The sequence below is a fragment of the Vidua macroura genome, chromosome 8 (genome assembly GCF_024509145.1).
Source record: "Vidua macroura isolate BioBank_ID:100142 chromosome 8, ASM2450914v1, whole genome shotgun sequence".
In the NCBI taxonomy this organism is placed as follows: Eukaryota; Metazoa; Chordata; class Aves; order Passeriformes; family Viduidae; genus Vidua; species Vidua macroura.
In genome coordinates this window covers 17,118,018-17,144,832 of record NC_071578.1, presented here as the reverse complement: position 1 = coordinate 17,144,832, position 26,815 = coordinate 17,118,018, and the positions used below count along the sequence as shown (strand labels likewise).

Below are 26,815 nucleotides of genomic sequence, written 5' to 3'. Positions count from 1 at the left end.
GGTCTAAGAAAGAGGCCTGCTATGAAGTGGAGATGTCATGAACTGGAAAAACAATTCTCCACAGGTGAGTCACAAGAAACATTAGACAAGCCATGGCTATGGGAACAGAGAAAGGACACTGGAAACTATCAATCCCACAGAACAAGTAATTACATAATCATTTGCTTTCCTCACCACAGTAGTACCAAAGCTAATAAGTCATTATTAACTTCCCTGAGGCTCCAACTTTGGGTTACACCTGATCACACCGGAATTGTCGCTGACAAGAAAACCTGACACCCTCAAAGGCTCCATCCTGCAGCTCTAGGTCAGCATGGCCCTGCTGACCCAACCATCCCAGCCCCTCCAGAGCCCCCTCCCCTCCCACAGCCCCCGTGTCTGCTCAGCTTCCTCACCAAAGCCCCTGGCCCTCCACTCACACCCAGCCACCGGACCACGGGAGCGTTGGAGCTTCTCCAGCACCACAGTCCAGCATGAGCTCAGGTCACTTCAGTGAGCACAGGGAACCAAACCAAGACCTCCCTGGACTAGAGGACAGAAAAATCTTCTCCCCTACTCCGCTGAGCTGGGCTCAAATAGGCTCTAGAGGTGAGGAGGTAAGAGAGACCCTTCCTGCCCCCATGGGGAAAGACTCTGAGAGTGAACACCTGAAATGGAAGCCAGCCTGCCTGGAGCTGAACAGGAGAAGAAAAGGGTCAGACCAAGAGCTTGGCCTCTCAGACATAGTTTTCAGGACAGGCTGTGAGGGATAAGCCTGCATCTGCAGCAGGACTTGTGCATGCAATGTGTTATGGATTCTCAAGGGATGCAGGCACCTGGGAGTGATGACCTGACTGCCCAAGGGATAAAACATGGCAAACCTGGCAAAGAAGCTGGCAGGACTCAGCCAGTGTCCTTAGAGGACAAGGGGAAGTTGTCAGCAGCTGCTCAGGAGAAGTATTTTGGCTTTACCAGGAAGGGAGAATACCTGTGGAGATTGCTAGGATAAAAACAGAGAGGAAGGCAGCTGGTGGGCATTTGCTTTTTCTGTAAGCTCAACTGAGAAGGACACTTCTGATCTTACAGGTTTTGTGAGTTGCAACTGTCAGGGGAGCTGCTGGTACAGTTTTAAATAATTCCATTTCCCAAGTTCATTTGTCTAGAGAGCTTGACAAATTCCACTGTCTCAGCTATTTAGACTAGTTCTGTAAGTTTTGTAAATAAATCCCTTAAAGGAGTTGTGAAATTATACATGTGTATTGTTTGTTAGGGGTGTAATTTTTCACAGCTGCTGTGAATGGCTGAAAAGGTGTGTAAACAGACCCCCCCAAAAAAATCTAGCAGTGCTTTTTCATATCTTTTGATAAAGAGGGTGCATCTTGTTCACCTTAAAAACAGTTTTTCCTGTAGCTCATCCTAGATTTAGGACTACTTAATCCCCTGAATTGTTTGCTGCATAGTTCTGAGGACAGATAAAAATATATGGAAGTACAAGTAGCCCATTTTTCCCATCCCTTTAAATCACATATCTGTAGAATTGAAGCCTCTCTCAATAGACTGAAACCAAAGTAGTCATGTTTCTCCCTGCCTGGCCTACTAACCATCCCCTTTGGACTGTTGCCTTTTTTATTTTCCACAAGTAAAACCTGCTATCTCTAATCTGAGCATGGAAGAGGTACTCCAGTCCATGTGCCTGTAGATCTTTTTAACTTAGTCTTATGTTTGGTGACACAAAAACATATTTGCATTTATGCTGACCAAAGGTGGAGTTCCCTGTTGCAGGTCACTGTGTTTTGCTGCTGTGGGAATTTCCAGAAAGAAAGAGATAACAATAAGGAAAGGCTGAGTGTGGATTTGGAGTCTGAACCATTCCAGCAGCAAGAACCCAAGGGCTGAAACCATCTGTGCTCTGGTGGGAAGGATATATCAGTGCAACACTCCATCCATACCTGACAGCACTGCACGCTGCACCAAGGGACAGAAATAAAAGCACTTTCCCACCCTCCTTTCTCTTCTCCCCCTGTGCACACCTATAGCCTTGATCACAGCAACCATTCCAGACTGGGAGACAAGGTGATTAGTAAGCTTTTAAAATCTTCTCTTTGAGTAGAAAACAGTTTGAAAAGAAGGATTAAAAACTCAGCATCGCTTTCCACAGCTGAAGGGCCCTCTGCATTGGTTCTGTTCCCTTTAAAGCCTGGAATGCTTATGCTGGTTAGTTTGGGGAGAGCATGGGACTTTTTTCAGTAAACAACTTCAAATTTCCCTAAATTAGAAACACATTTAAGTTTTGGAAAACAATTGTTTGGCAGTTGCTTTTACAAGGAAACCATGCTGCAAACACAGCTCCAGACTGTGCTACAAAGACCTTTCAGGTTGGGTTGCACTGAGCAATGCAGGAGCAGCATTGCTCAATATTTGAGCATGCAAATCCAGGGCTTTGACATGGTTTACATGTAAATGTGATGCTCGGTTCACACTCCAGTCAGACTCTCCCCCAAGGAAATCTGTGAATAATTCCAGTGGGGTTTTGTAATTTCAGAGAGTCCGAGACAGATGATTTTTTCAGATACAGATCCATTACTAGTTCAAAAAGGGCTGCATGGATTTTGGCATATAGTAGAGGAAGTTTAATACTTGTGCATGGAAGCAAGAATAAGTGAAACTGAAGTGACTGCTGAGGCCACTAAGATAAAGCCACAACAGAGTGATTAATTCCTTCCAATGATATTGAGAGGCAACAGATGACAATTAATGTTCTGTCATCACAAATAGCTTCAAAATTAATTTAGAGATAGCATTACCCAAAGAGATGGTAGTTTTTCATTTAATCCAGGTAACACACTAGATTAACCAAGTCACTAAATCCATTATTGATACAGATTATTTCTCATAAGAATAAATCACAAAAAAAATCATAAGAAATCATAGTTATAGACCAGAACTGTGTAGGTTTTCTCCTGTGAAGTGCTTGCAGTTGATCAACATGAGGGAGGACGAAGCCTTTTCCAGCACTGAACACTGACTCAGCACAGCTCTAAGCATCATATGCTCACTCCAAAGCACATGAGGAGCCCACTCTACAGCAGCTCTGGAAACACACCCACCAAGTACAAGCCTGTCCCTTTGCAGTGTTGTGCTCTTATCTCAAAATTGCCAAACTGGGGATCACTCAAAAGACTCAGACTAAATTTCAAGAGAAGTATAGGACTAAATTGCCAATGAGAATTTGGGAACTCCTGCAATTCACAAGAACAGTAAAGAGTTCAATATTTAATGTGTGCCTAAGAGTTAAAACAGAGAAATGCATAAAACCGTCTTTCTTTGAGCTTTATTAAATTTTGAAGATATAAAGTGGACGACAGCAGCACCAAAATCATTCATTGTATAGCTTTGAAGGTCTCTGCAATCATCCTCTATTTACTCACAAATGACCACAGTTCAGCTTTCAGCAGATTAGATAGGAAGTCTGTGTGGAACACCATGTCACATTATAAAGAGGAAGGAAGCTAGGAGAATTTTGGAACAGAAGAGAGAAAGTTTGGTTTGGTTTTCTTACATAAACCCTTACAAGAGAGTGTCATGCCCTTCCTTTTGTCTGGTAAAGATTTGTGGTAAAGACCATGGGGAAATGCAAATATAGGAAGTAAAATCTATAAAATCCTGTTTTCAAATCTCACCACTATCAATACACAGAATTTACTGTTCTCTCACGCTCAGTGGCACAGTATATGCTGAGCTTTCAATGAAAACAGGAAAAAAAACCAACCCTTATTTGCTTTATCTCCAGAACATGTTTTCATTGAATTGCAAAGGCCTGAAGTTATGTATTTGTTTGGGTCTCGTTCTCATGATTTTTTCTCACATGCACAACTAAACTTAAGACTAAAGTAAACTGCTACAGAAAGCGCTTCCAAGTACACACAACATGCAAATGGATTCAATCCCTCAGAGTTTAGAACTTAAGTTACCTTCTAAAGCATTGGAGAAATAGAGAACATATATGCTAGGATTATTTCATCATGAGGATGAAATACAAATATTTCTAGTATGGGATTCAAAAAAGCCATTCCAGACATGTATTAGTCAAATATTCATTTAACAAACTTTTTTTTTTTTGGAGCATTCCAAGTTCTTGCAATAATGAGCCTTTAAACTGAGGATCCAGGTCTGATTGGCTATAGATTAGGTACAGATATAATCTGGGGGAAATTCCATAGTTGAGGAAACACATTCTTGGTGTGTGTCTAAGGTGATGGAAATGTTGAGGATTGCCTCCTTCCATTGCCAGTTTGATCGTCCTCAGTAGCTGTCGGGCTACACTGTCAGTGCCAAATCAGACAATCATCTCACTTGACTTAACAGCAAGCATAGTTTTGCCTGCAGCTGGCTAGAATTCTCCAGTTCTAGTACTATATAAAGTACTATATCAACTCTTAAGCTTCATATGAAAAGCAGAATAATCCCCATGAGTTTACTTACAACCTTTCTTGTGGGTTTTGCTCACAGGTTTCCTACAGCAATATATGCAAGTACCAGTTAGCCTTACCCTTGCTTACTCAGAGCGCCAATAGTACATGACTGTTATAGTGTACAGTTACAAAATATAGTGTAAGGTAAAACTCATTGAAACCACAAATTATCCTTGCCATATGCTCAGAATTCGCCAAGCTGAATTCAGTGGGATTTCTAGAACAGAAAAGATAACTTTGGGACATTTCAAAATGGCTAAACAGCTCAAAGAAATCAGAAAATGTTTTTTTCCTCCTGCATTCAGCAGAAAAGAAGGAACGTTTCCCTCTCTTTCTAGAACATACCAAAATACCTAAGATTACAACCATCAGAAAGACTGGGGATTCTTCCTCACAGCTTAATAGATTAATGACAGATTCCAGTATTATTTTAAGCCTCAATTTTTTGCCCTCAGTATGCTTCGTGTTTTTAACAAGGAAGGGAAGGGCTGCTCTTCTGTGATATCCAGAGAGCAGAGAGGGAGTACTTGAGTACTCTCAGATTGCAGCATTTCGTATTGTTTATGAAGAAATCTATGAACATTATTTCCTGTTATCAAAAAGATGCAGTGTCTCAAAGTGCTGTTCCCTTTATAAATTCACATTGCTGGAAATACTAAGGGTTCTCTTTTCTGCTAGACAAACAGCCTCTGTAAGGTCACACAACCCTCTAGACATAACATCAGGACAAAGACATTTTTGGATGATGATGTTTAAGTGTTCTTTCCACACTTTCTACATTATTTGTGCTTTCTCTCTTTCCATCATCATCCTGGGAAGTTTATTAGTAATACAGGATAGGATGATAACAAGCATTAAAATGTTTTGTAGGGGACATTAGACACCCGTGTGGATCTCTGCTGAATGAGACATCAAAGGTTTGCTTATCTCTTCATGCCTAATTTTTTCAGTGTGTCTTCTGTGAGATACATTTTGATCTTCTCTATGTAGCTGTTCTAGCAATGCATAACCATTTTGTTCTGTCTCAGGATCCTGAAAGGTTCAATTCTATTCCCCTGAAATCTGCTTGAAAGAACTACTTTGTAGAAACGCTGTTTATATTCCTTGACAGGACTTTGCATGCAAGTAACAATTAATTGATATGATTCTGAAGGACCAATGCTCCCATTTAAAGGGCTGCTTAGTAAAAATTATTCAAGCAGCTCAGAAATATAATAACAAAATTTCACTGACTTTTTAAACTGCATTCTTTAATATTATGTTTCTATAAAATTGAAAACTATTTTAAAATAACATATGACTCTGGAGTAAAAGTAAACTACTCACTTTTGAAATAATATTACAAAACTCTGCAACTCTGAAATTAAAATGGATGTCAGTCTCTTTTCCCAGTTAACAAGTGAAAAGACAAGAGGAAATGGCCTCAAGTTGGGGCAGGGCAGGTTTAGATTGTATATTAAGAAAAAGTTCTTCACTGGGGGTTGTCAAGCACAGGATAAGACTGCCCAGTGAAGTGGCTGACTCACCATCCCTGGAGGTATTTAAAAGATGTGTAAATGTGGCACTCGGGGACAGGGTGTAGTGGTGGACTTGGCAGTGTTAGGGTAATGGTTGGACTCTTTCTTAGAGGTCTTTTCCAACCTAAACAGTTATGTGATTTTATAATTCAAATAAATGACATCCATGTGCAAGGAACCATACCTGTTCCTAATATGAACAGAAGAATTAATAAAATGAAACATAATATGATTTTAAAAGAATGAACATATTTATTCTCTATTAAAAAGAGACAGTACATCAAGGTAAAAAATATAAATATCAAAAATCACTTAACAGTTAGCCAACCACCCTGACTTGGCAGCAATATTTTGCAAAATCATTGCGCAACAATTTTTTCTGGCAGATTAAACTCCACAAAATCCATGATGTGTACCTTTTCTGTTTACATCATAAATCATCCTACAACAGTAAGATAACGTTCTGGCGTATGTATAAAACATCATACAGTAACACGATACATGCTTTATGAAAGCAGGAAAGAAGGAAAGGAGAGAGAATGTCTCTTAATGCTTCCCTTAAACCTCAGACTCAAATTTAAGCAACAGAAATGCACTTTTCCATTTGCAGTCACTTAACACAGGCAGCTCCAAGTACACACACAAATACACAAATATATTAAGAGGATTTGTTATAAATAGCTATTGCTTTTGTAGGCAGCTTCAAATATACAATCTTCTGTATGTCTTTAAAAAAATAGTGTCCCAGTTTAGTCTATAAAAAATAAGAGTTCATCTACAGGTAAATATTCTTAATTAGAATGTGACTCCGTGAATGTCCCGAAGAGTTTGTCCCAGTGTGTGAAGTAAGGAGCATAGTTTGATTTGAATTTCAGATGGTGGAGATCATGATGTGGTGCTCCTCCGTACAATCCAAAAGGCACAAGTCGGTGAGTTGACCATGGGAGGTCATATCCAGAATGGTCCTCCACTGACAAACCAATGTTTACAAGGAAGAAAATCATTTCTGTCAAAGGATGGCATCCCAGGAGCAGTGGGTTTATAGCAGCAAAAAATCCCAGTGAGAGCAACTCCCATATGCTGGAATACTGTGTAGTAAGGGCGAACGTCGACACGTGCTTGTGATGCACCTTGTGGAAGGTCTTGTAGAGCCAAGGCACCTTGTGATGAAGCAAATGCCACAGGAAGTACTCAAAATCAAATAGCAGCAGACAAACTGCTACTTGCAGCAGGACTTCAGGCAGCTCTGGAGCTATCACTGGTAGATGCATGGGTCTCCAGTACCAGTGTAGAAATGTCACCGGGAAGATGAAAACAACATGGTGATACACACTTTGAATAATGCAAGGCACCATCATTCCAAGACTTGGATAGTTCTGTGGCTGGATTTTGTAATTTCTCAAGTCTGGCAGTCTAATGCTTAAAAAGTCCAGTGCAATATATGGAAGACAGAAAGCCATGTATGCTGTAAAAGAAAACAGCACTGGAAAGAACGGTGACTTGATCAACGGCTCCTTTGCGGTGACGAAGTCCCAAAGAGACTGCAGGCACAACCTGTCCTGCTGTCCCTCCATCGGAGAGCTGAGCAGCACTCGGTGTGGCAGGCTGCAGTTCATGCCAGTTGCAGTCTGAGGCAGCTGGAAATCCTGCACGCTTTTATGCAGCCTGCTCAAGCAGTGACTCCACCCCCAGGAATTCATACACAGCAATATCGTTAAAGGGGAACTTCCCTTTCCTGTCATACAGAATGTGATATAATGCATTACAATCTCAGAACAGAATTAGCTGGCCAAGGTTATCAGCAACGCTCTACAAGAGACTTGCACAGTAGGAAAAACAAGCAGAAATGCAGAACTCTAATGCTGGAATTCAGAGAAAGAGCTGGAACATCTGCACTTAGTGCAGACACTTCAAAAGTTACTGTTTCTTTGTGTCATCCTTTGTTATCCTTTTGCCTTTATAGATAAGGCAATAAAAATTACCATTGGTTTTTGGTTTTTTTTAATGTGACTGCTACCTAAACTCCAGGTCTGACCTGTGGATATCTGGTGGGTAATGGCTGTGTGCAAACACATATTTCCTTAATGATCCCTTGGTTATAAAATAGCCTTAGTTAAAACATTAAGGAGACCTACAATACACTTCTAGTCTGGATGTGGTGGCTGTGACTTATCTCCCTCTAACATGACATTTGAGGTCATGTTCTCCTTTACGTACCTGTATCTACCTGACATGGCAAAATTCACCTGACATGACTAAATGCAGAACTGAGCCAGCCACTTCTGAAGAACATAAGATCCCCCAGCTGCAGAGAAGAATACAGGGTTAAATCTCATTATGCTTCCAGCCAGATGCTTAGTGACCAGTATTACCACATTATTACAATATTCACTCCATATCTCAACAGCTCTACTAGCAAGTTGATATGAAAATCCTTCTTTACCCATGTATCAAATGAACATATGCACTTAAAAGATCCACCCATTAGTCCTATGTCCTTTAAAGGATCTTCCTCTGACACAGGAAAGCACACAACAAGCAGAAGCCAACAGGCTTGACTCCAACATTCCTAATTTGCTAAAAACTTTTAGAGGTAAATGATGGAAGTTTTGATTTAACCACTAAGACAACACTTCTTTTGTGCTTTTAGAAAAAGAAAGCTTTGAACATTTAGGGAAACAAAGCTTGCCATAAGCTTCCTATGAACTCACCTCTTTTGTCAGTAAAACATTTATTCTAATATTGGAAATGAGGTCAGCTTCCTGGATGACTTTATTAGCTTGTTCAGATGATTTTACTTCTTTGCTAATCAGAAAATAAATCTGATGGGGCAAATGTGAGACTGTATTTCCTTTCTTCTGAACAACTAAGAATGATTAATTAGCAGTGACCTTTTCTGAATATGCATGAATTTGTAACACTTCAGTTTGCTTTCAGTTTCAACTGTTTTCTTTTCAGTAGATTCCGTTTCTCCTTAGGCTTCAAGAATTTTACTTAAGCAGTAACATTATCTGTGCTATTATTCAGGCAATCAGTAGGTCCTTGGAGACAGGCTTTTACCTGTTCCACATATATTTTGGAATTCAGATTCCTTGCTGTTACGAGACTGTTTTGTTGAATTAATTTATTTAAATCATTTAAACTGTTGTGAATTAAAACCCAGCAGAAAACACTAATCTAACAGGTGAGGATTTATATCCAAGACCTTTGTTTCAATCTGCTGATTCAATTTCATAATAAGGCATTTACAACATGATCACCACCTGGGTCCAAGAATATTCATGTGATTTCTGTTGATTTATACAGTCACAATCAGAAATTAAGTCTCCCAGATGGGATAAGTGATTCTCTCTTTTATTAGAATTATACAGGGAATTAGTTTATTTTACAAAGTATTCCAAACCTCACTAAAGGGAGATTGATATAAATTGCTCAGCTGCCTTAAAGACACTCCTCTGACTAATCCCTACAGATACATGAAGTCTCAATAAGTTTTAGAGCCATTGCTGCCCACAAGCTATATTTTAAAGAATAGGCATTGATTGCCTGCAGATTAGGTAATAGAAAAATATTCTTAAGTCCCTGAAGGAAAAATAACGGAATTCTGCTGTGCTATTTCTAGGATATCCTGCAACACAAAGCCCAAGCAAGGCGCAAGCGAGCAGCACTTACCTGGGAGGCTGGCGCCGCCCCGAGCCCGCTCCGCGCCCGGCCCGGCGGCACGGCTTCCCCGCAGGGAGCAGAATCAATCCTCACGCGTCACAGAGGACAGACCCTCATCCTCCAGAACCCGAGTCCAAGCTGTCTGACTTAGCCACCAAACAGCATTTATCACGTATCTCTGCTCTGCTAACTTCAGTTTTCTTGTCAGCACAAGGTATGTCACACAAAAAAAAAAAAAAAGACAGAATAAACCCCTTCTGTACCTGACTCAGCAACACAACCCCAGCTTTTCTCACTCAACTTACAATGCTGCCAAACTTTCCCATGTGTTGCAAGAATCTCTTAAAAACTCACTCCTGCTACAGAGTTTAGGTTGAAGGGCACATAGTTTGGAATGAGGCCCCACAAAGGGTCTTAAATAGATTCCACATGAGCACAAGATGCAAGCACCTACCCCAGGCTGCACTGTTAGGTACGAGCTAGAACGTAAACAGCACAGTACTGCAGCGGGCAGGAGGAAAATGAGGGAAAGTTAGCGGGAGAGAAAACTAGAATCTACATACTGAAACTAATGCAGCATTAGAGGGGAAAATTATTTTTCCACCCTCCTCTTCTCCCCCTCTGTATGGTAGCATTATTGTTGTACCAGAGATAAAGCAATATCCCAGAACACGGTGAGCCCTCTACCGGGAACAGCGGGCTGGGGAAGAGGGCTGGAGACTTGCTCAGGACCGGCACCAGGAGCAGCGGAAAGCAGCGGCAGTGCCTGCTCTCGTTTCCAAGGAAGCTGTTACCATGCTGGCACAACGCGGCGCTCACGCCCGGACTCACCTGCCCGCCGAGCCGGTGCGGGGCGGCCCCGCCCGGCCCCGCCCGCGGCCCCGCTCCGCCGCGGCCCCGCGCGGTCTCCCCACGAGCGGCAGCGCCGCCCGGCGCCCACCTGCGGCCCCGCCGCCAGCTGGAGGATAACGGCACCGGGAAAAGCTCCTCGGCTCAAAGCTCTAGGGACAACCAACTACACACTGCTTTGCAGCAGCACGGAAAGTTGGTAGGTACGGGTCTGTCACAGGCTTTCTAGGTGTGGGTTTGGAGGGAAGGAGGGCGCTGGACTCCATCTTAGAGGTCTTTTCCAACCCTAAATGATTCTACGAATCTAACCTCCAGTCCCCTTCTGTTAATCTGCATATTCAAATGCAGGATCTGGATAAAAATAAGCGAGATAAAACTCTCCTCCTCGCATCCCCGGTAAGCAGCTTGAACCCTGACGCCACAGGGATGCTGAGAATTTCAGGATGAAGAACACACATTCCTCTGGATCATGCATTGTCTTCAGCTGCACACAGGTCTGTGAGTCTGATGATCCATCAGCTGAACAAGGACTACTTTCTTCTGCCTTTCTAGCAGTCACTAAATGCTGAGACCAAGCCAGCAGAAAGTGTCCCATGCCCTCTGTTAAGCCAGTGCACTTTTATACTGTCCAAAGCTCGTGTTCAGCCAACCTTCAACAGCACATACATACATACCTGTAACACAGAGGTCCATAGAACAGGCACTCAGTATTTAAAATCTGCTTAGAAAAATGTCCTCACAGGTGATTCTGAATAGACCAAGTTTCTCACTCATGTCCTCTATGTTCAAGGTGTCTTATTTTACACAATTATTTTTATTGACACCTCTTCAAGTTTCTGTCACAGAGGGCCTGCAACTCCAGTGAGTCAGGGAGAACTAAAGTAGCTCACAATTTCCGTAACTATCCTTATTCCAGTGAAGCAGAGAAGCTCCATAATGGCTTTTGTGTAAAGCTTCCAGTACTCTGGCTTTATTTCCAGGCACACAGTGTTCATCAGCAGACAAAGGTGGCAATACATAAGATTTAATACACTCTACTGCACAGCTACAGTATTCAGAATTCAGTACACAGAAAGGTACAGCCTGAGCACATTTCTTATTGAAGGTGACAAAGGTCAAGAGCTGGTTCATGTGTACTGTGGCAAAGATTAGCTCCCTGCCTTACTATGTGATTAAATGCCATTTATGAGATTACCAGAGTCTGTTAAGCAATCCAATTACCCAAGGTTTAAGAATATGATACAAGAAGCTTTCCACCACGTCAGTGGTTTAAAAGAAGCCTCACCTGAAGGCTTAGAAAATTACTCCGTCTTGTGAGTAATTATTTACAATTATTACCTTACTTAAAAGTCTCAGAGAAGTCCACCTAAATAAGAATGGCCTTTTAATCTTGGGAAAAGCTTTTTTCAGGGAAAAAGTAAAATGGAAGTTCACTTAGCTATTTTACTTTTTTTCTATACTTGTTCTATGGATTAATAGTTGTGAAAAATAGACTTGGCTTCCTGAATTCTGTCCGAAACATTCCCATGCATTTATGAAACAGGAAGAGAAACACCACATTACTCCAAACTCCAAGCAAGTCTCATGTTTATTGAAATAGCTCAAGATTAATAAACATGATGCACATGGCTCTTGCCATACCACATACCCTCACAACTGTTAAATTAGCCACCCTGGATTCCTACAGAAGGTTTCCTAAAGCACATCTGGCTGTGCTTTACAAAAGCCCAAAGTCTCATAAACCAATGAACCACTTTGTCCCTAAACACCACCTGAGAATTCCCTGAGTCTGAATTAGGAATTAAAAAAAAATACCCAAAGAAACAAGTCCTAATTTACAACCTGTGTCTATTTCTGCAATTTTTTTATTTATTTTTAATTTTTTTTTTTTTACAAAATAAGTTTGCCTCAATTTAAAATGCATTCTTTCCTATGACGTGTAGAAAGGCTCTTTATCCTGTTGGGATTACTGAAGAAATCCGAGTTGAATCAAACTATGGCACAGAAATTATCAACTGGACTGAGGCAACTGACTCTGGAGATTGTTCATTTGGCACAGAACTTTTATGCATCTCAGAGAAACCAAACTCCTCTGCACAGTCAGTGGAAAGAGCTCCAAAGTCAGCCCCCTGAGGCAGATGTGAATCCTCTTCCCCATTAAATGGGGTCTTAGCCCCAGTTTGAAGCAGACAAATCGAGCTGCTGTAATACTGTCAGGCTTCTCCAGGCTGTAATTTAGATCCTGAAAACAATGGTGGGAGCACCCTGTAAGTGGTTAAGAAGTAAACAGATCTTCAATACAGCAGAGAATTAAGGGGAAAAGTCCACAGAAATTACATCACTCAAGCTGTAGAATTAATGCTTTGGCTCTTCTCCCACCAGCAACAGACTGGGGGAGCTTGATTTCTAGTTAGTGGTCAGTGCAAAACACAAGCATGTTACATCACTCTCCTTGAGAGCCACAACCTATTGACAAAGTTAACTGAAAATGGTTTTGTTTGAACATCACTGTTCTTCCAGGAATCTGCCAGGGCGAATTGCGACCTCTATCCACAGCTGGTATGTGAAACACTAAAGGTTTCAGGGATATCATCAAAGCAAGAAAATGCAGCAATGAATCAGTCCCAAAATTGGAGATTTTAACCGACAGTGGTTTCTCTGGCTTCACCACAGTTCTTCTGGGCAATATTGAAAAGAGAAGTAATCTGATTTTATGTGACTGGCTAAAATAATACCACAGCAAAAAGTCACTAAGTGCTTTGTAAAGTGCCAGCACCAAATAGGTCACTGCAGTACAAGAAGTACTTCTCAACAGTACTTAGAAATGGCCACATACTGAGACAGTGAAACACTTGCTGTAAGTGTCAAGCACCTGAGGTGCTGAATGGAATAACTTGTCTTATTTGTCTTTCAGACAGGTGACTAAATTTATGTGCACATGACATACTGTTTTTGTGCTAGATCCTACTGCTGTGTTTTGAGTACCATGCCACTTTGTGCAAAATAAGCAAAATACTGTGAAGAGAGAGAAAATACTGAGAAAAAACAACTAAATATTAATCCAATTTAGTAGTCATTGCTGGCATTTTAAAAATGCATCAGCCTAAGAAATGTAGCATTTTTGCCAGAAAAGTGTATTTTCCAAAAATGGACAAATTCCTGGTGAACCAATACCCATGTCAGTTTAGAGATAACTTCCTAATCATGTTAATTATTTCATTATACATGCGGTAAGGTGCATCAAGGCCCCAGATAAAATCCAAATGTTCCCACTCTGGAATGTTTTTGTGGTAAACCAAACTGGTGATCTGAGTGAGCAGCATAGCAACATCCTTTGGGTCTGCCAGCCAGTCCTGTCCACCAGTCCACACTGCAGTTGGTACAGTCATCTCTTTTATTTTGTAGAAAGGGGGAGTAGACTGAGGAGAGGGAAAGTGAAAACAAAGCATTAGAAAAAAGAAAATCTTTGGTACAATCCTACATGGCCAATGTAACATACTAGCAACTGTAAGAATGTGTCAGATATTCATTCTCTCTCTTGGAGAGCTAGAGATGGAGTCCTGGCTCAACCAAAAATGTTAACTGCAAGAGTCCTGCAATATTATAGCACATGAAGCAGTAAAGATGTGGTTTGAGGAGTTTACAAAGACAGCAGAGTAGCAGGACCTCAGAGAATGCATCCCATTCAAGGTATTTCAACTCTAATCTAAGGCCAGCAGTGACTGCTACTCTGAAAGTATGATACTGCAGTATTTTGCAGTCACTAAGAGACAAGGGGCAAAATATTTTTGGCACTGTACACAGCAATTTAGAAACAAAAATGCACGGAGACTAAACAGACTAAAGATAAACAATAGACATGAACTGACAGCCTGTGCCTTATGATGAGAAGTGCAGGGGGATCTCATGATCTAGACTTCCCTCAAGAAAGTGTTTGCCACTACAGCTTCATATCCAAATGTGAGCCCCACACTGACACACCTCTGAGTTCTACAGTCCCAGCTGGTTATTGGATAACACCAACAACTCTTTAGCATGCAGCATAAATACAGCACCCAGAGAAGTGCCCAAGGACTATTTTCTGTGACACTCTAGAATTATAGATGTAAAAGATGTCTACCTGGTTATAGTGAGCCATATTTGCAGCTTTGCTTCCCCAGTCATAAGCTTTGAGTTCGCCAGTCCTCACAGCCTAGAAATAAAAAATACACATACAAAGAATGCAACACTACTACCAGAAGAAAAGAAGTGTAGTCATCTGGAGAACTGGCAACCTACACAAGAAACAGTAGAATGCCAAATATTAACAAGGACAAGTATGACTGCTTTGCCCAGTGTCACAGGAATGGAAAACATTAACATTCAATACCATTTGTCCCTTAAGATTTCAGACTCTCTCATAGCAATGGTAAAAAGATTATGGAAAACAGCTTAATGTATCCAAAGCCAGGATGTGGCTTTCCTTCTGAAATATTTACCTTGATATCTAAATTTGTATGAATAAAGCAGGGAGCTTTCTTAGCAAGCCTATTCTGCATAATTTACCATCTACTGTTTTTTCAGAAACAGAAGTTTATATAACAGGGATCTGGGAAAAAAAAATCTTCACACATTTCTTTCAGAGCCAACCCTTGAACAGCTGTGTACAGTAGAACACATTGCCTCTGATTACGTGACCAAATCCAGCTACGAGATCACAAGTAGCACTGACCACTGATTCCACAGGAAATGTCTTACTTGTCAGCCTGCTGACCAAACTTCAGGCAAAACAGCATCACAGGCATGAAACTGCATTGAGACAAACATCAAAATACACTAACAAAATATAAAATGAAGCCAAACAGAATAGAACAGAAAATCTGCTGCTTTTCACAGGCTAAAAATACAACCTGTAATCAAAACAGGGTTTGATAAAAGGGAAACAAATACTCCTTACAGCATCTCTCTGAGGGAAGTTATTCTGCTGTATCTTTTTGTTGGCTGAGGTACTTCCAGTTACAATATTTTCAAAGAAATAGCGAAGAGGAGTGAACCACCATAAATCCTTATCACGAAAGCAGCTGCAGTGAACAGCTGCCATTCTAACTTTTGGCAGTTCCAAATTTCACTTGAGCTACGCTGCACATATATTTTGGCATTTTATTTCACTTAAATATCAGACACATCAATATTCTACAAACAAACCAGAGTCATGGGCACTTTAGATTCTGGAAACCCTACCTGGCTCCAGTGGATCATGTTTTGTACAGATGTTCCCGCAGGACAGTGTGTTGAATACACATCCACTCGGCTCTGCAACAAGATCATTAACATGGTTTACTCCTCCTCACAGGGCATCAGCTCTACCCATTGTTGCTTCCTGAACAACTAACAAACTATTCCATTCCACTTAAAACTGTCATAAACAAAAGTTAACTAAGTCAGACATACAGATGAGATAAGAAGTTAAAATATTTTGGGGATTAATTGCATTGAACAAACAAAACTCTCAAGCTGAATTTTAAACCTAATAATGGTATCCCTTAAGCATTTTTTATATATTCAGTCAATACTGTGTTAGAGTTCACAATAACTTAACTATTAAAGAAAGTCACTAAAACACACCATATTCAAGTTTCTCTCATTAAAACCGCATAGAAGAAAGAATAGGTTGCCACAAAGGTCATCAAGTATTCTGTGTGTGCAAACATGGGTAGCAAGCCATTTCAGCAAGAAATTCTGAGGAAGGAATTGTTTCTTTCCAAACATGTCCTACAAAACAACAAAAACATAAGCATGTAATTGCACAGAATGACCTATTTTCAGTTTTTATACTACAACACTCTTGAGGTAATTATTTGCATTTGCACTGGTGACAGTGTGTCATATGAAAATCATTGATCTCCTTATCAGCATTGTCATGGTTAGTGCTTCTGCTACAAATGGTGCAGTACATTAACCCCACAAAGAGTACATGGGAGCTAGGAAAATCTTGCAAGAATTTTAAACCTAACCTCAAATTCAAATAAATTTTAAATTCAATAATTTATAGTTCTACTGTACATCTTTTTGTCATCAGATTGTTTAAGGCTAAAGTATGTTAAGCTCTGCCTGCTAATTTTAAATGGCTTTGTACTTGCAACTTCCTCTCTTCAAACCATGAGAGAACAACAAGTTGCATGAGATGTGGTGACCTCTTCCTGTTGATGGGTATTTTTAAATTGTTCAAGGATTTTAAAGTGTCCCACTAAAAACTTCCTTAAAAGTGACACAGTTCTTTAAAGATATGACTGACCCATGGGTTTGTCACTGTCAGGTTCTCCCTGCACTGCAGTTTTTTGCAAGTCACCGTGAGAATGAAGTTCCTCAGCACAACATGAACATCTGCACAAGGCACTGATCAGCTGCTAGTCTCATTAGATAAAGACCATCATGCAAGGAATAGGAGATCGCAATGATTAGTGTTGCTTTGATGTTAACTGCCTTTAGAGCAAGGAACTACTACTACAGACAGACTTTAAATCAGTACAAGCTAGATCAGGAGGGGGTTTATGTAACAGAACAAACAACTCTGTGTGGGAATCTCCATGGGTGGTGGAAAGAAAAGTGATAGTTAAAAATGACACACAGCAGGGTGTTCACAATGCCTGACTTCGGGCACTTACTGCAGCCTGCCTCATTCCCCTTGATGTTAATGGGGAAGAGGTAACTCCTCCAGAGGATGATTCACAGCATCTAAATAAAGCTGTTGCTCTTAATCACCCTCTAAAGGATCCTCTTCCAATACTAAATGGTTGATTGTGAAACAGATCTGTTAAAGTTCATGGACAATTCATGGACTGTATTCTGTATAAAGATATTATACAACTCTTCTAAAAAATAGTGACTAGTTAATCATATGATTTTCCTAGCTTAAATTCTAGAAACCTGTAAATGGAAAAACAATTTTATTCCACCTATTAAGCTGTAATTGTAAAATACTACTTTAAACTGATGCAAATTGTCTCACTAGACAGTAATAAAGCTACAGAAGACACTGTCGACTTCAATAGCATCATTATGGAAAAACTGACCCAGAATCCTTATCATATGTTACTCTCTAATCCACAGCTATTAACATTCTTTCCTATGCTATTTTCAGATAGAAAGGGACATACCTCATTTGGCTTGAAACATTTACACTCAAATACAAACCTTGAGCAGCATGTCAGGAAACAATCCCAATTTTACCAGAGGGCTAGTGGCAAACTTGACCGTAGCTACTGGTGCCAAGGCAAAGAACATTTTGATTTTCTTAGCCAGCTGTGGCAAAGTTGAAAAAGCAACAAAAGCTGTGAATAATATAAGAACAATTAACAAACCTCAGTGACACAAGTTAGAAAAGAATTTTATCCGGTAGAAATTCTACAAAAATCTATGAGAAAGTGTGCAAAAGTATTTTTAGATTAATCGTTTAACTATATTGCAGTATCTAGGATTAGGTTAAATAATGTAAATTAACCTAGTTAATACAAAGCCTGAATTAAACATAGTAATTCAGAGGACTTGCTTTCTTCCAGAAAGCAATCTGATGCTTACTAACCCAACATGCCTATCTCTTTCTACAAGAAGGTCTAAAGCACGAGGTAGGCCTTACATGCAAAATATTCTGGAAATGGGAATCTTTATTCTCTGTGTCTGATGAGTCTAATTTTATTATGCATTAATTCATCAAATTTTTTAATAGAATATGTACTGCCAGCTACCTGTGACTTCAATTTATCAGTCTAACACCTTTCTACTTTTAAATAAACACTGAAAGATGATGCCTTTTCATTTTCACACTGACTAATATTCCAGAAAGCCACTAAAAACCAAAAGGAGTAGTTTTTAAGGGCCCTAGTTTTTAATCACTAAAACACCTAGTGGAACTTGATACTATTTCAAACACAATATATCCTAATAAATGCATCTCTCCACATACCCATTGTGGTGCCCTGTGAATGGCCAATGTAAAATACTTGTTCCTGGCCAGTTTTCTTCAAAATAAAGTCCACTGAGGCTGGAATGTCATACTTAGCCATTTCATCAAAGCTACAAAGCAAAGACAGAAAGTCAGTTGTGTAAGAAAGCAGTGAGGAACAGCTGCACAGAGCTTTCCTGCACAGATCCATTCTGTGGACATAAATAAAAGCTTCTTTTGGATGAAACAGAACTGTGATGATAGAGTTTTCAGTTTTCTACTGACCACCTACAAGTTTCAGCACACCAAACCGACCTCAAAACTCCACTGTCCCTGCATGTGTGACAACACATGTAACCAGAAAAAAATATCCTGCCAGCTCACAATGTGACTGGATAGCAAAACAAGGATACCTGAAAACCCAGAATTCTTCCTGCTTCACTGTGAAGTGTGTGTGTTTCCTGGACCAGGTGTTCCCTCTGCTGTTTCCCAGCCATACATCATAGCCAGCATCTGCCAGCATAAAGCCAAGGCTGTTGTAATCCAAGTTTGTGATCCAGTTGCTGGCATCTGCAAGCAAACCATGCTGCAGAAACACTGCAGGTCTTGGACCTGAAAAAGAAAGTGCTTATGAGAGATTCCTGTTCATTATGCATTGCATACCTAAGAATAATTCAAGTGAGCTATTGAAAGTCTCTTTTAGGTTTGCACTTGAGTATTTAATCTACTTGACTTTATCTACTAAGAACAGCAATTTGTACAATGGTCACAGTGCCATGAAATCACATGCTTTTTCACCAAAAGCTACTTTTTCTCATTAACAGTTTTAAACTAGCAACTTCTTAGTTTCGTAACTTGAACCTCAAAACAGACAAGTGTTTAATATATAAAAATGAGAAAAACAGGAGCCATAAGAATAATACAGGTAGCCCTTACAACTGTTTCAAGCTCACAGACTCAGAAAAGTGGCCGAAACACAGTGGCAGTTTTAATACTTACGAACTTTTCCCTGCTCCCACACGTGGGGAAGGCATTCCCACATATGTGCTACTGAGCTCTTTGTTTTCCAGTCAAAGCAGTGCCCAACTACTGTGCTGAGCTGTGGAAATCTCTGCAACTGGTACTGATATTATCTCTGTGCAACACCCTTCCATCACCAAAGCTCTGGCACAACCTGAAGAGCAGTTCAGTAGCCAGTAAAGGAATTTGTGTTTCAGAGGACTTTCTCCCTTTAATTAACTAGTTGTAAGAACCACAGTTAAGATCCAGGGAGAATTTAGGAAGACTCTCTTGATTTCCCCATCCTGAAAAGGGAAATGGCATCTTTATGTGGAATACCGATTTAAAAACTGAAGGTTCCTGCTTCTACACAAAGAAAATCAATTAACATCTAATCCCTTAGGAGAAAAAAGGTCTTCAAAAACCACAAAGACCTATCTCTGGTTCTCACAGTAGCACAGGTGTTTTGGCTTTTACTTCTGCTCTGAAAACTGAAAACAGGTAACATGACAACAAGCTCAATGCCAGAGATTACTCAGGACACATTACTCTGTGACACATTACTCTGCCATGATACAGACTCACACAGTACTTCCTCCATTGATAACTTAGACTTGGATCTTTCAGCAGAAACAGATAAATCATAACTTCCAGTCACCTATACTGTCCATCAGAGGTCATGTCCATAAATGTTTGCTGCAAGTTTCATATTCCAAATTAACAATACTCCCCTTTTTTGGATTGTGGCAAGGAATTTTTGAGTGCCTTCTTTTCCCACTTTGTTAAAAAACCCACATGGCATACTGTCCAGACAAGCAGAGCAAGTGTGCCCAACTGGCACTGGTGACAGTACAGTTCAACATAACTGTTTACTCTGCTGCACTAATAATTTATTGTCTTATAAATAGGATTGTCTAGCCTTACATTGAATTTGTTTTCAATAATATTCCACTTCCCATTGACATCTTCTTCCCTTTTACTACACTCAGATCAACCAACTTCTAAAGTTTTGAAGAACAGGCTCTTTCAAACTGCTATTGCTTGTCTGATAACATTGGAAGGGGAAAACCGTTTAACTGCCTTCATGCTTTAATTCTGTTCTCATACTAACCTCCAATATCTGCCAGTTCCTTTTTCACTTTACCAAGTAGTCACCAGATCTCCATGTGAACTGCACAATCATATGACAAACTGACTTGGATAATGACTTTCTATCACCTATGATCCTAAAACCGCAGAGGGGAAATAAAAAAGGTGGGTCCTCAAACTAGCCTCTCTGCATAGAACATTTTGTTCTCTTTGCTACAGACCCAAGAAGCTGAAGACAGATTTACTTCTACACCCTTCCTACCCATGCTATGCAGTTGTTTTAGGGTTTTTACTAATAAAACAAATAATCCTTGATGTTTTGCTTTTAGGTTCTCTGTACCTTTCTCTTTTTTTTTTTTTTTTCCTGAAGAATGGTGGGGTTTGTTCCAAAACATCACGTGGTACATAATTCCAAGGAATTCTATTCACATTATGCAGGTATTGCAAAAGAAAAATACGGCATATATACGCTAAGTCAGCAGAAACACATCATTGGTATCTGTCTGAGAAAAGATACCAAGTCTATAAAAACTTAAGATCAACATGAACTTTGAAATCTTCATTCTCCCAGAAGCTCATACTTGAACAAATGTGGTCAGTAATCCTTGTTTTCTCAAATTAAAGCACTCTGCAAAACATGAACTTGGGGTCGAGGGCGTGTCAAGGGGGTATGTGGAGAATTCCCAGAAGTCAGGAAACTTCTGTTTACTTATGTCATCAATGAAGGATTCAACAAAATCAGCGGGTACAAAGGCAGCCTTTTTCCTGTGGGCTTCTCTGAAATGAAATACAAAGCCACCTGCCAGTTTTGATGGGGCTTGTCCATGTACTGATCTTTACTCACTCCTTGTGAAAGACAACAAACAGTGCAAACATCCTAACTCATACAAAACCAACAGATAAGCTCAGGAAGGCTGTTGGCCTTTGACAGGGGAGAGGGTTTTTCCACAGGTCTCGTTCACACCCAAGGCTATACAACAATCATAAATTTCTTTTGGGAGCTTCATGTTTTTACCTGTAATCCTAGGATTTTTCCAGTCCAAAGTATTCTGAGGCAATCCTTAGAACATGTAACTTCTATGCAAGTGGGCTGCTGTTATATGAATGTCTGTAAGAACATCTATAAGGGATGGTGGCAAGACTGATAACAAATTCAGCCACTGCACATACACTGTTAATTCCATATGCAGTTTATGAGGATAGCAAGCCAAAAGGTATGTGTCTCTCTTCTTCATATCTGTCTCATTTTTAAAGCATTCTATCATTCAGTCCTCACAAAAGCCTTTGCCCTTATTACTGCCTTGTAATTTTGAGCTTACATTACCACTATTCTCTCTGTTCCCCACCTCCTTACCTGCATCTCCTCCATGATCTTAAACCACAGTAGTCCTTTATCTTCTTCTGGATTATTATAGGAATATAAAGGAATGCAAAGACAGCATTTTCATTTTTTCTTTTTCCAAACAGACATAAATCTTACCTTCACTTCCTTCATGGCCTTTTCTTCCATAAGGTATTCTGTTAATGGAAAGGATATATCCATCTTCTGTTGTCACTTCATATTCCTCACTAGGGTATCCTCTGAAGGTAATAATTTCACTCTGAGGAGAGAAAATAAACCATCTTGGAACCAGACTGCCAGGCTCCTCAGTCCACTAACACATGCAAAGTACCCTGGGTTTCTTCTAAAGACTGGAATGTGGAATTAAAGGGTATGGTAGTAATATGCCATCTGCCTATCAGGCAGATTTTCTTAATAAGACATCCCAGTACAGACTCAGGAACCAGCCAGACTGAATCCTAGGAATCTGCAAGGATTCCCTGGACTGTCCCAGCCACATGGTGCTTACAGCGAGAAAGAAGATGAAGTGTTGAAAAGGAGATTATGGTAATAGGGCAAAACACCAAGATCCAGATTTGTCAGATAAAAATTGAAACTGTCTGCTCTCAAGAAAACAAATAACATACAAGTGAAGACAGAAGAGAGTCACTGGCATCACTGCAGCATATAGAAAGAGAGAAGGATGTGCCATTTCTTACCTTTCTCCTCAAACCTCATACCCAGTGCAGAGCTTTTAAGTGACTTTGCTGTCAAAGCAAACAGGAAAAGAATAATAAAAAAACCTCACACCTGTTAAATGCTATGATTTCATTACTAGGTTTAATTTGTCATCTCTTACGTCTTGGGCTTTATGTTATTTTGATGCAGCTCCACTTGGGCAGTGAACTTGCTATGTCATTGGTTTTATGACACCAACCATGCCTTGAGAAAATCTAAGAAATGCAAGACATGGTCAGAGTTCTTCTTTTAGACTGTTGGGCAAGGAAGAGGAGAAGAATTTAATTAAGCATGCTATTTCTTTTAAATATGTCTTTAATTATTCACAGTGACATTAACATTCCAAAATGATTTTAAAGCAAAGTGCTATTCCAATGTTGTTAGCCTTAGACTGAATTATTATTTTCAGTCCTTTAAACTGTATTTACATGATCCAAGCACTTCTATTCTTATACACCTTAAGCATTTCTATCTTGAAGCATCTTCTCACACATGTGAAAGACTGGCACAGTTTAGATGGGGCAGAGGAAAGAGCAACTCATACTGGCTACGAACAGGAAATATTTCAGGAGTTAGCTACTGCAGCAGAAGGAGAACAAAGTTAAGAGAGTAAATCCCAAATGGGGAGAAAAGCAGTCGTGGGTAAGAACATAGGAGCACGGTGCTCGGAACTTCACCGTGCTTCACGAACATCCGCTTTTATAGCGGTTATGAAAGACCGTCGCAAAGAGCCGCTAGCAAAAATCCACGGGTCTGCGTCAGAAAAAATGTGAGAGAAAGAACAAATATAGGCAACAGCGGACCAAGAGGACCTGGAAGGAGGAGTAGAGAAAGAGGACGTGTAAGCCTTGGGTGTGAGCGGCCGCAGCAGCGGGCTGGCCGCTGGCAGGTGCCTGAGGCCGCCGGGGCTCTCCCAGCGCGGCTGCCCAGCCCGCCCAGCCTCCCCTGGCCCGCGGCCGCGCCGCACGCGAGCCTCGGGCACTCCTCCCCGCGGCCGCAACACTCACGATGTTCATGTTCGTTTCGGGGTCCACATTCCTCCTCCCTGCGACGAACGCGCCCGAGCCGGCGATGCTCTGCAGCAGGAAAGCAGCGAGCACCAGGCCCCGCATCCTCGCCCTACGAGAAGGAGCCGGGACACGGCGGCCAAGCAGAACCCGGCGCTACAACGGCTGCGAGGGGGCCCGGCCGAGGCTTTTGTGCCACCCCCGGTGACAGGGGCGGGAGCGGCGCGGGGCCGGGCCGGGCCGGGCCGGGCCGGGCGTGCCCCGCGGGTCGCAGCGCGGAGGGAGCGGCGGGGGCGGCGCTGCCGGGCCGGGCTCGGCCCACACGGCGCGGCCCTATCGGCGGTGCCGCCGCGGCGCGGCCTTGGACGCCCGGCCCGGCGTGATTCGGCGTTTTCGCAGCAATACTGTGTGAATCCTCCCGCCCACCGGGCTCCATTTCTAGAAGCCTTGCAGCCTACAGAACCACGCCCGCCAATTTGCTTCCCTGCCCTCCTTGTATTCTGCATCTGCTCCGCCCCCGGAGCCTCCGGAGCCTCCGGAGGCCGCGCAGCGCCGCCCTGCCACGGTCCGCGTTGTGTTCCGCAGCGGGCTCCGTGCACAAAGCGGCAACAGCAGCGAGGCGGTGCCGCCTCGCCCGCGCGGCGCTCCCCGTGGCCGGAGCGAGCATCCCCGGCTGCCTCCGGTGCCGGACCCCTGCGCCTCGGCACCGCCCGTGCTTCCAAAGCGCCCTACAGCAGCCACTGCTGCTCTTACACACACATCATCCATCCGTCATCCTCGAGCATTGTCTGAACATATCCTACCTTATACAAACAGGCTTCAGTTGCATGTAGTGTTACCATCACAGCTTCCTGCAAACCTGTGTCATTTTCATGCTCTGCGGCAACTGATTTGCAGGCACTGCATTGCACAGCTGTAGTCTCCCAGAGAAGCCTCTCTGTCGTCAGGGGATGTGTGACCGGGCTTGCAAAGACTTGAACCAAATTCGATCCTTTAAAATAAAACTCTGCCCATTACTGTGGAGTAATATCCATAGAATAATATAGAAAACTGATACTAAATACGCAGTGCTAGAGCAAGAGGGTGTCAAGAACAGAAATGTTTCTGTTCATTTAGAAAGCATTAAGATTTTAATTGAAAAATCATAGAAGTTTTCATAGCATCCCCGTGTTTTGATAGGTGGATATGTCACTAGATACAGAAATACTATATGATCCTTTGCATTCCTGGATGCTATTTCTTAAAACTGTTTGATTTTAAATAACTTGGGTGGGAGAATTACTGCCCAGTGATTCACTTGAGATTTTTGTCAAATTAATTACAGGTTACTCTTCCCTGCCAAGGGAAGACCCAAATTATAAAATGCCACAATTGCTGCTGTCAAACATAGTAATTATATGCTAACCTAGGCTAAATGGGAACCAGTATAAAATAGGATAGGTAAAGGGACCCTGCCAGGGCTCACCCCCAGATTGGGGTGACCCCAAAAGATGAAAAAGTCTCTCCTCCAACCCGTGCCTTCAAAGAAAGACTCAGTAGTCTTCAGTCGTCCGGTCTCAAGGTAGTTAATTGTATGTTTTCTAAAAGATTTCTTCCTGAACTGCTGTGGTCCATTCAGCAGGTCAGACAAAGGCACACACACACACTGATACTCTCTTCCCAGGGGGCTGGTGCCATCTTTTATATCACACATTACGTGTTAAATGTTTATAGTTTTTCCCCAATGCCTATCACCTATATTGAACAGTGACTTTCTACTCTAAACCAATCTATGAGTGCCAACATCACCAAGAACATGGGGAATAGGAAGGAGAAAGAAGGAGGGCAGGGCACACCCAAATCCCTCCATCTTAGCACTTCTGACCCCCATGCACAAAACTCAGACCCCTCTGTGCAAGGCCTAAAACCCCCTGTACAGCACTCAAAAATCCTTCCCTTCACTTTGTGACTACCTCTACTATAATATCTAAACTTTTGTGCTTTCTTGTTCTTCCTGCAAGGTTGGTAAATTGTTCCATGGACCAGATTCAAAGCCACAGGGGTTTCCAGCTGCATGCTGGGGTCTCAAATGTTTCTGACCTGGGCCCAGAACATCCAAGAGTGTCCGAGGGACATTCTGGGTTCCAACAGGACCCTGTAATTTACTATTGTATAGTTAATTTACATTATTTTTAAAAATAAAAACTGCATTTCAGGCAATTGTTTGGCTGACCTAATGCTTCCAGGGGGAATTCTTTGTCAGCATGTATCCATTTCACCTCCAAGGAGATATCCAGATTTGAATTTTCTCTCATAAAATGTGTAGATATGTTTGAAGACATTTCTTATTCTTCTGTGTGTACAGATCACGCTAGTAACCAAAGACTTTTTATTAAATATGAATGCATTTGTTGTTCCCAGCCCATTTCCGGACATGTTTTCCAAGGAGGTTCTGCATTTGCTGCTGTGCAGTGCAGCTCTTCCTGAGAGCAGTCAGCCCAGCTACAGCTTGCTCTGAAGTGAAAGCAGCAGAGCTGTAGAAAGATTTCTGAATTTTCCCGTGCAGTGCCCAGCAAGTTACAGAGATGGCTGCAGAAAGGCTTTGCATAACTGTTCTCTTACTTGTTCTAGTTTAAGCACTTTCCTGCATGTACTTTATTTAATAGGCTTTTGTGTCAAACCATAGCATGTAGATGCAACTAAATTAGTAAAAAATAAAGAAACTAGGGCAAATTTCTGCATTTCAGAAGGAAGATGCCTGCATTTTCCCACATGTACCAAGCTGTGTACATTTCAAGGAAATTGAAATGTAACTTGAAAATTAGTTTCAAGGAAAACATGCCTGGGACAGAAGCAGAGATAAGAAACGCATAGATATTTAGTAGCATAGTAAATAATTTGTCTCCACATTTGGTTTTGGCATTGCAGTAACCTTTCAAATACTTTATTTTTTTTTCCTGTAATTACCTACAACCTTTATTTTCCATAAAATTCATGGATTTGTGTAGATACCCTAATCCTTTTCCTTCTCAATCTACTGCATCTTTTCATCACCTATCAAATATCTGGTTGCTAGAATCTTGAATGCTACTCAGAGTAGTAGCTGTACTAACCTTTATCTTGAGCTCTGAAACATCAGCTCCAACAGTTCCTCCACACATACACACAAGCACACAAAAAGACACTTAAATAAGACACAAGGGGGGCGGGTGTGTGTGTGTGTGTGTGTGTGTTTGTGTGTTACTAAGGCTCTTCAAATTCTTGTAGAAACCAGAAGTTCT

The 26,815-nt window shown here is 41.3% G+C and overlaps 2 protein-coding genes across 2 annotated transcripts; both read right to left on the bottom strand.

Annotated features, from left to right (window-relative positions):
* Positions 1–6,219: 6,219 nt before the first annotated feature.
* Positions 6,220–7,685, bottom strand: CH25H (cholesterol 25-hydroxylase). The gene has a single exon (XM_053983934.1). The coding sequence runs from the start codon at positions 7,666–7,668 to the stop codon at positions 6,760–6,762; it is 909 nt and encodes a 302-aa protein (XP_053839909.1). The 5' UTR covers positions 7,669–7,685; the 3' UTR covers positions 6,220–6,759.
* Positions 7,686–12,050: 4,365 nt separating this feature from the next.
* Positions 12,051–23,830, bottom strand: LIPA (lipase A, lysosomal acid type). The gene is made up of 9 exons (XM_053983922.1): positions 23,556–23,830; positions 21,970–22,090; positions 18,815–19,013; positions 18,423–18,532; positions 17,654–17,790; positions 16,085–16,231; positions 15,701–15,772; positions 14,601–14,672; positions 12,051–13,899 (listed from the first exon to the last, which is right to left on the bottom strand). The coding sequence occupies exons 1-9, from the start codon at positions 23,658–23,660 to the stop codon at positions 13,660–13,662; spliced, it is 1,203 nt and encodes a 400-aa protein (XP_053839897.1). The 5' UTR covers positions 23,661–23,830; the 3' UTR covers positions 12,051–13,659.
* Positions 23,831–26,815: the final 2,985 nt, after the last annotated feature.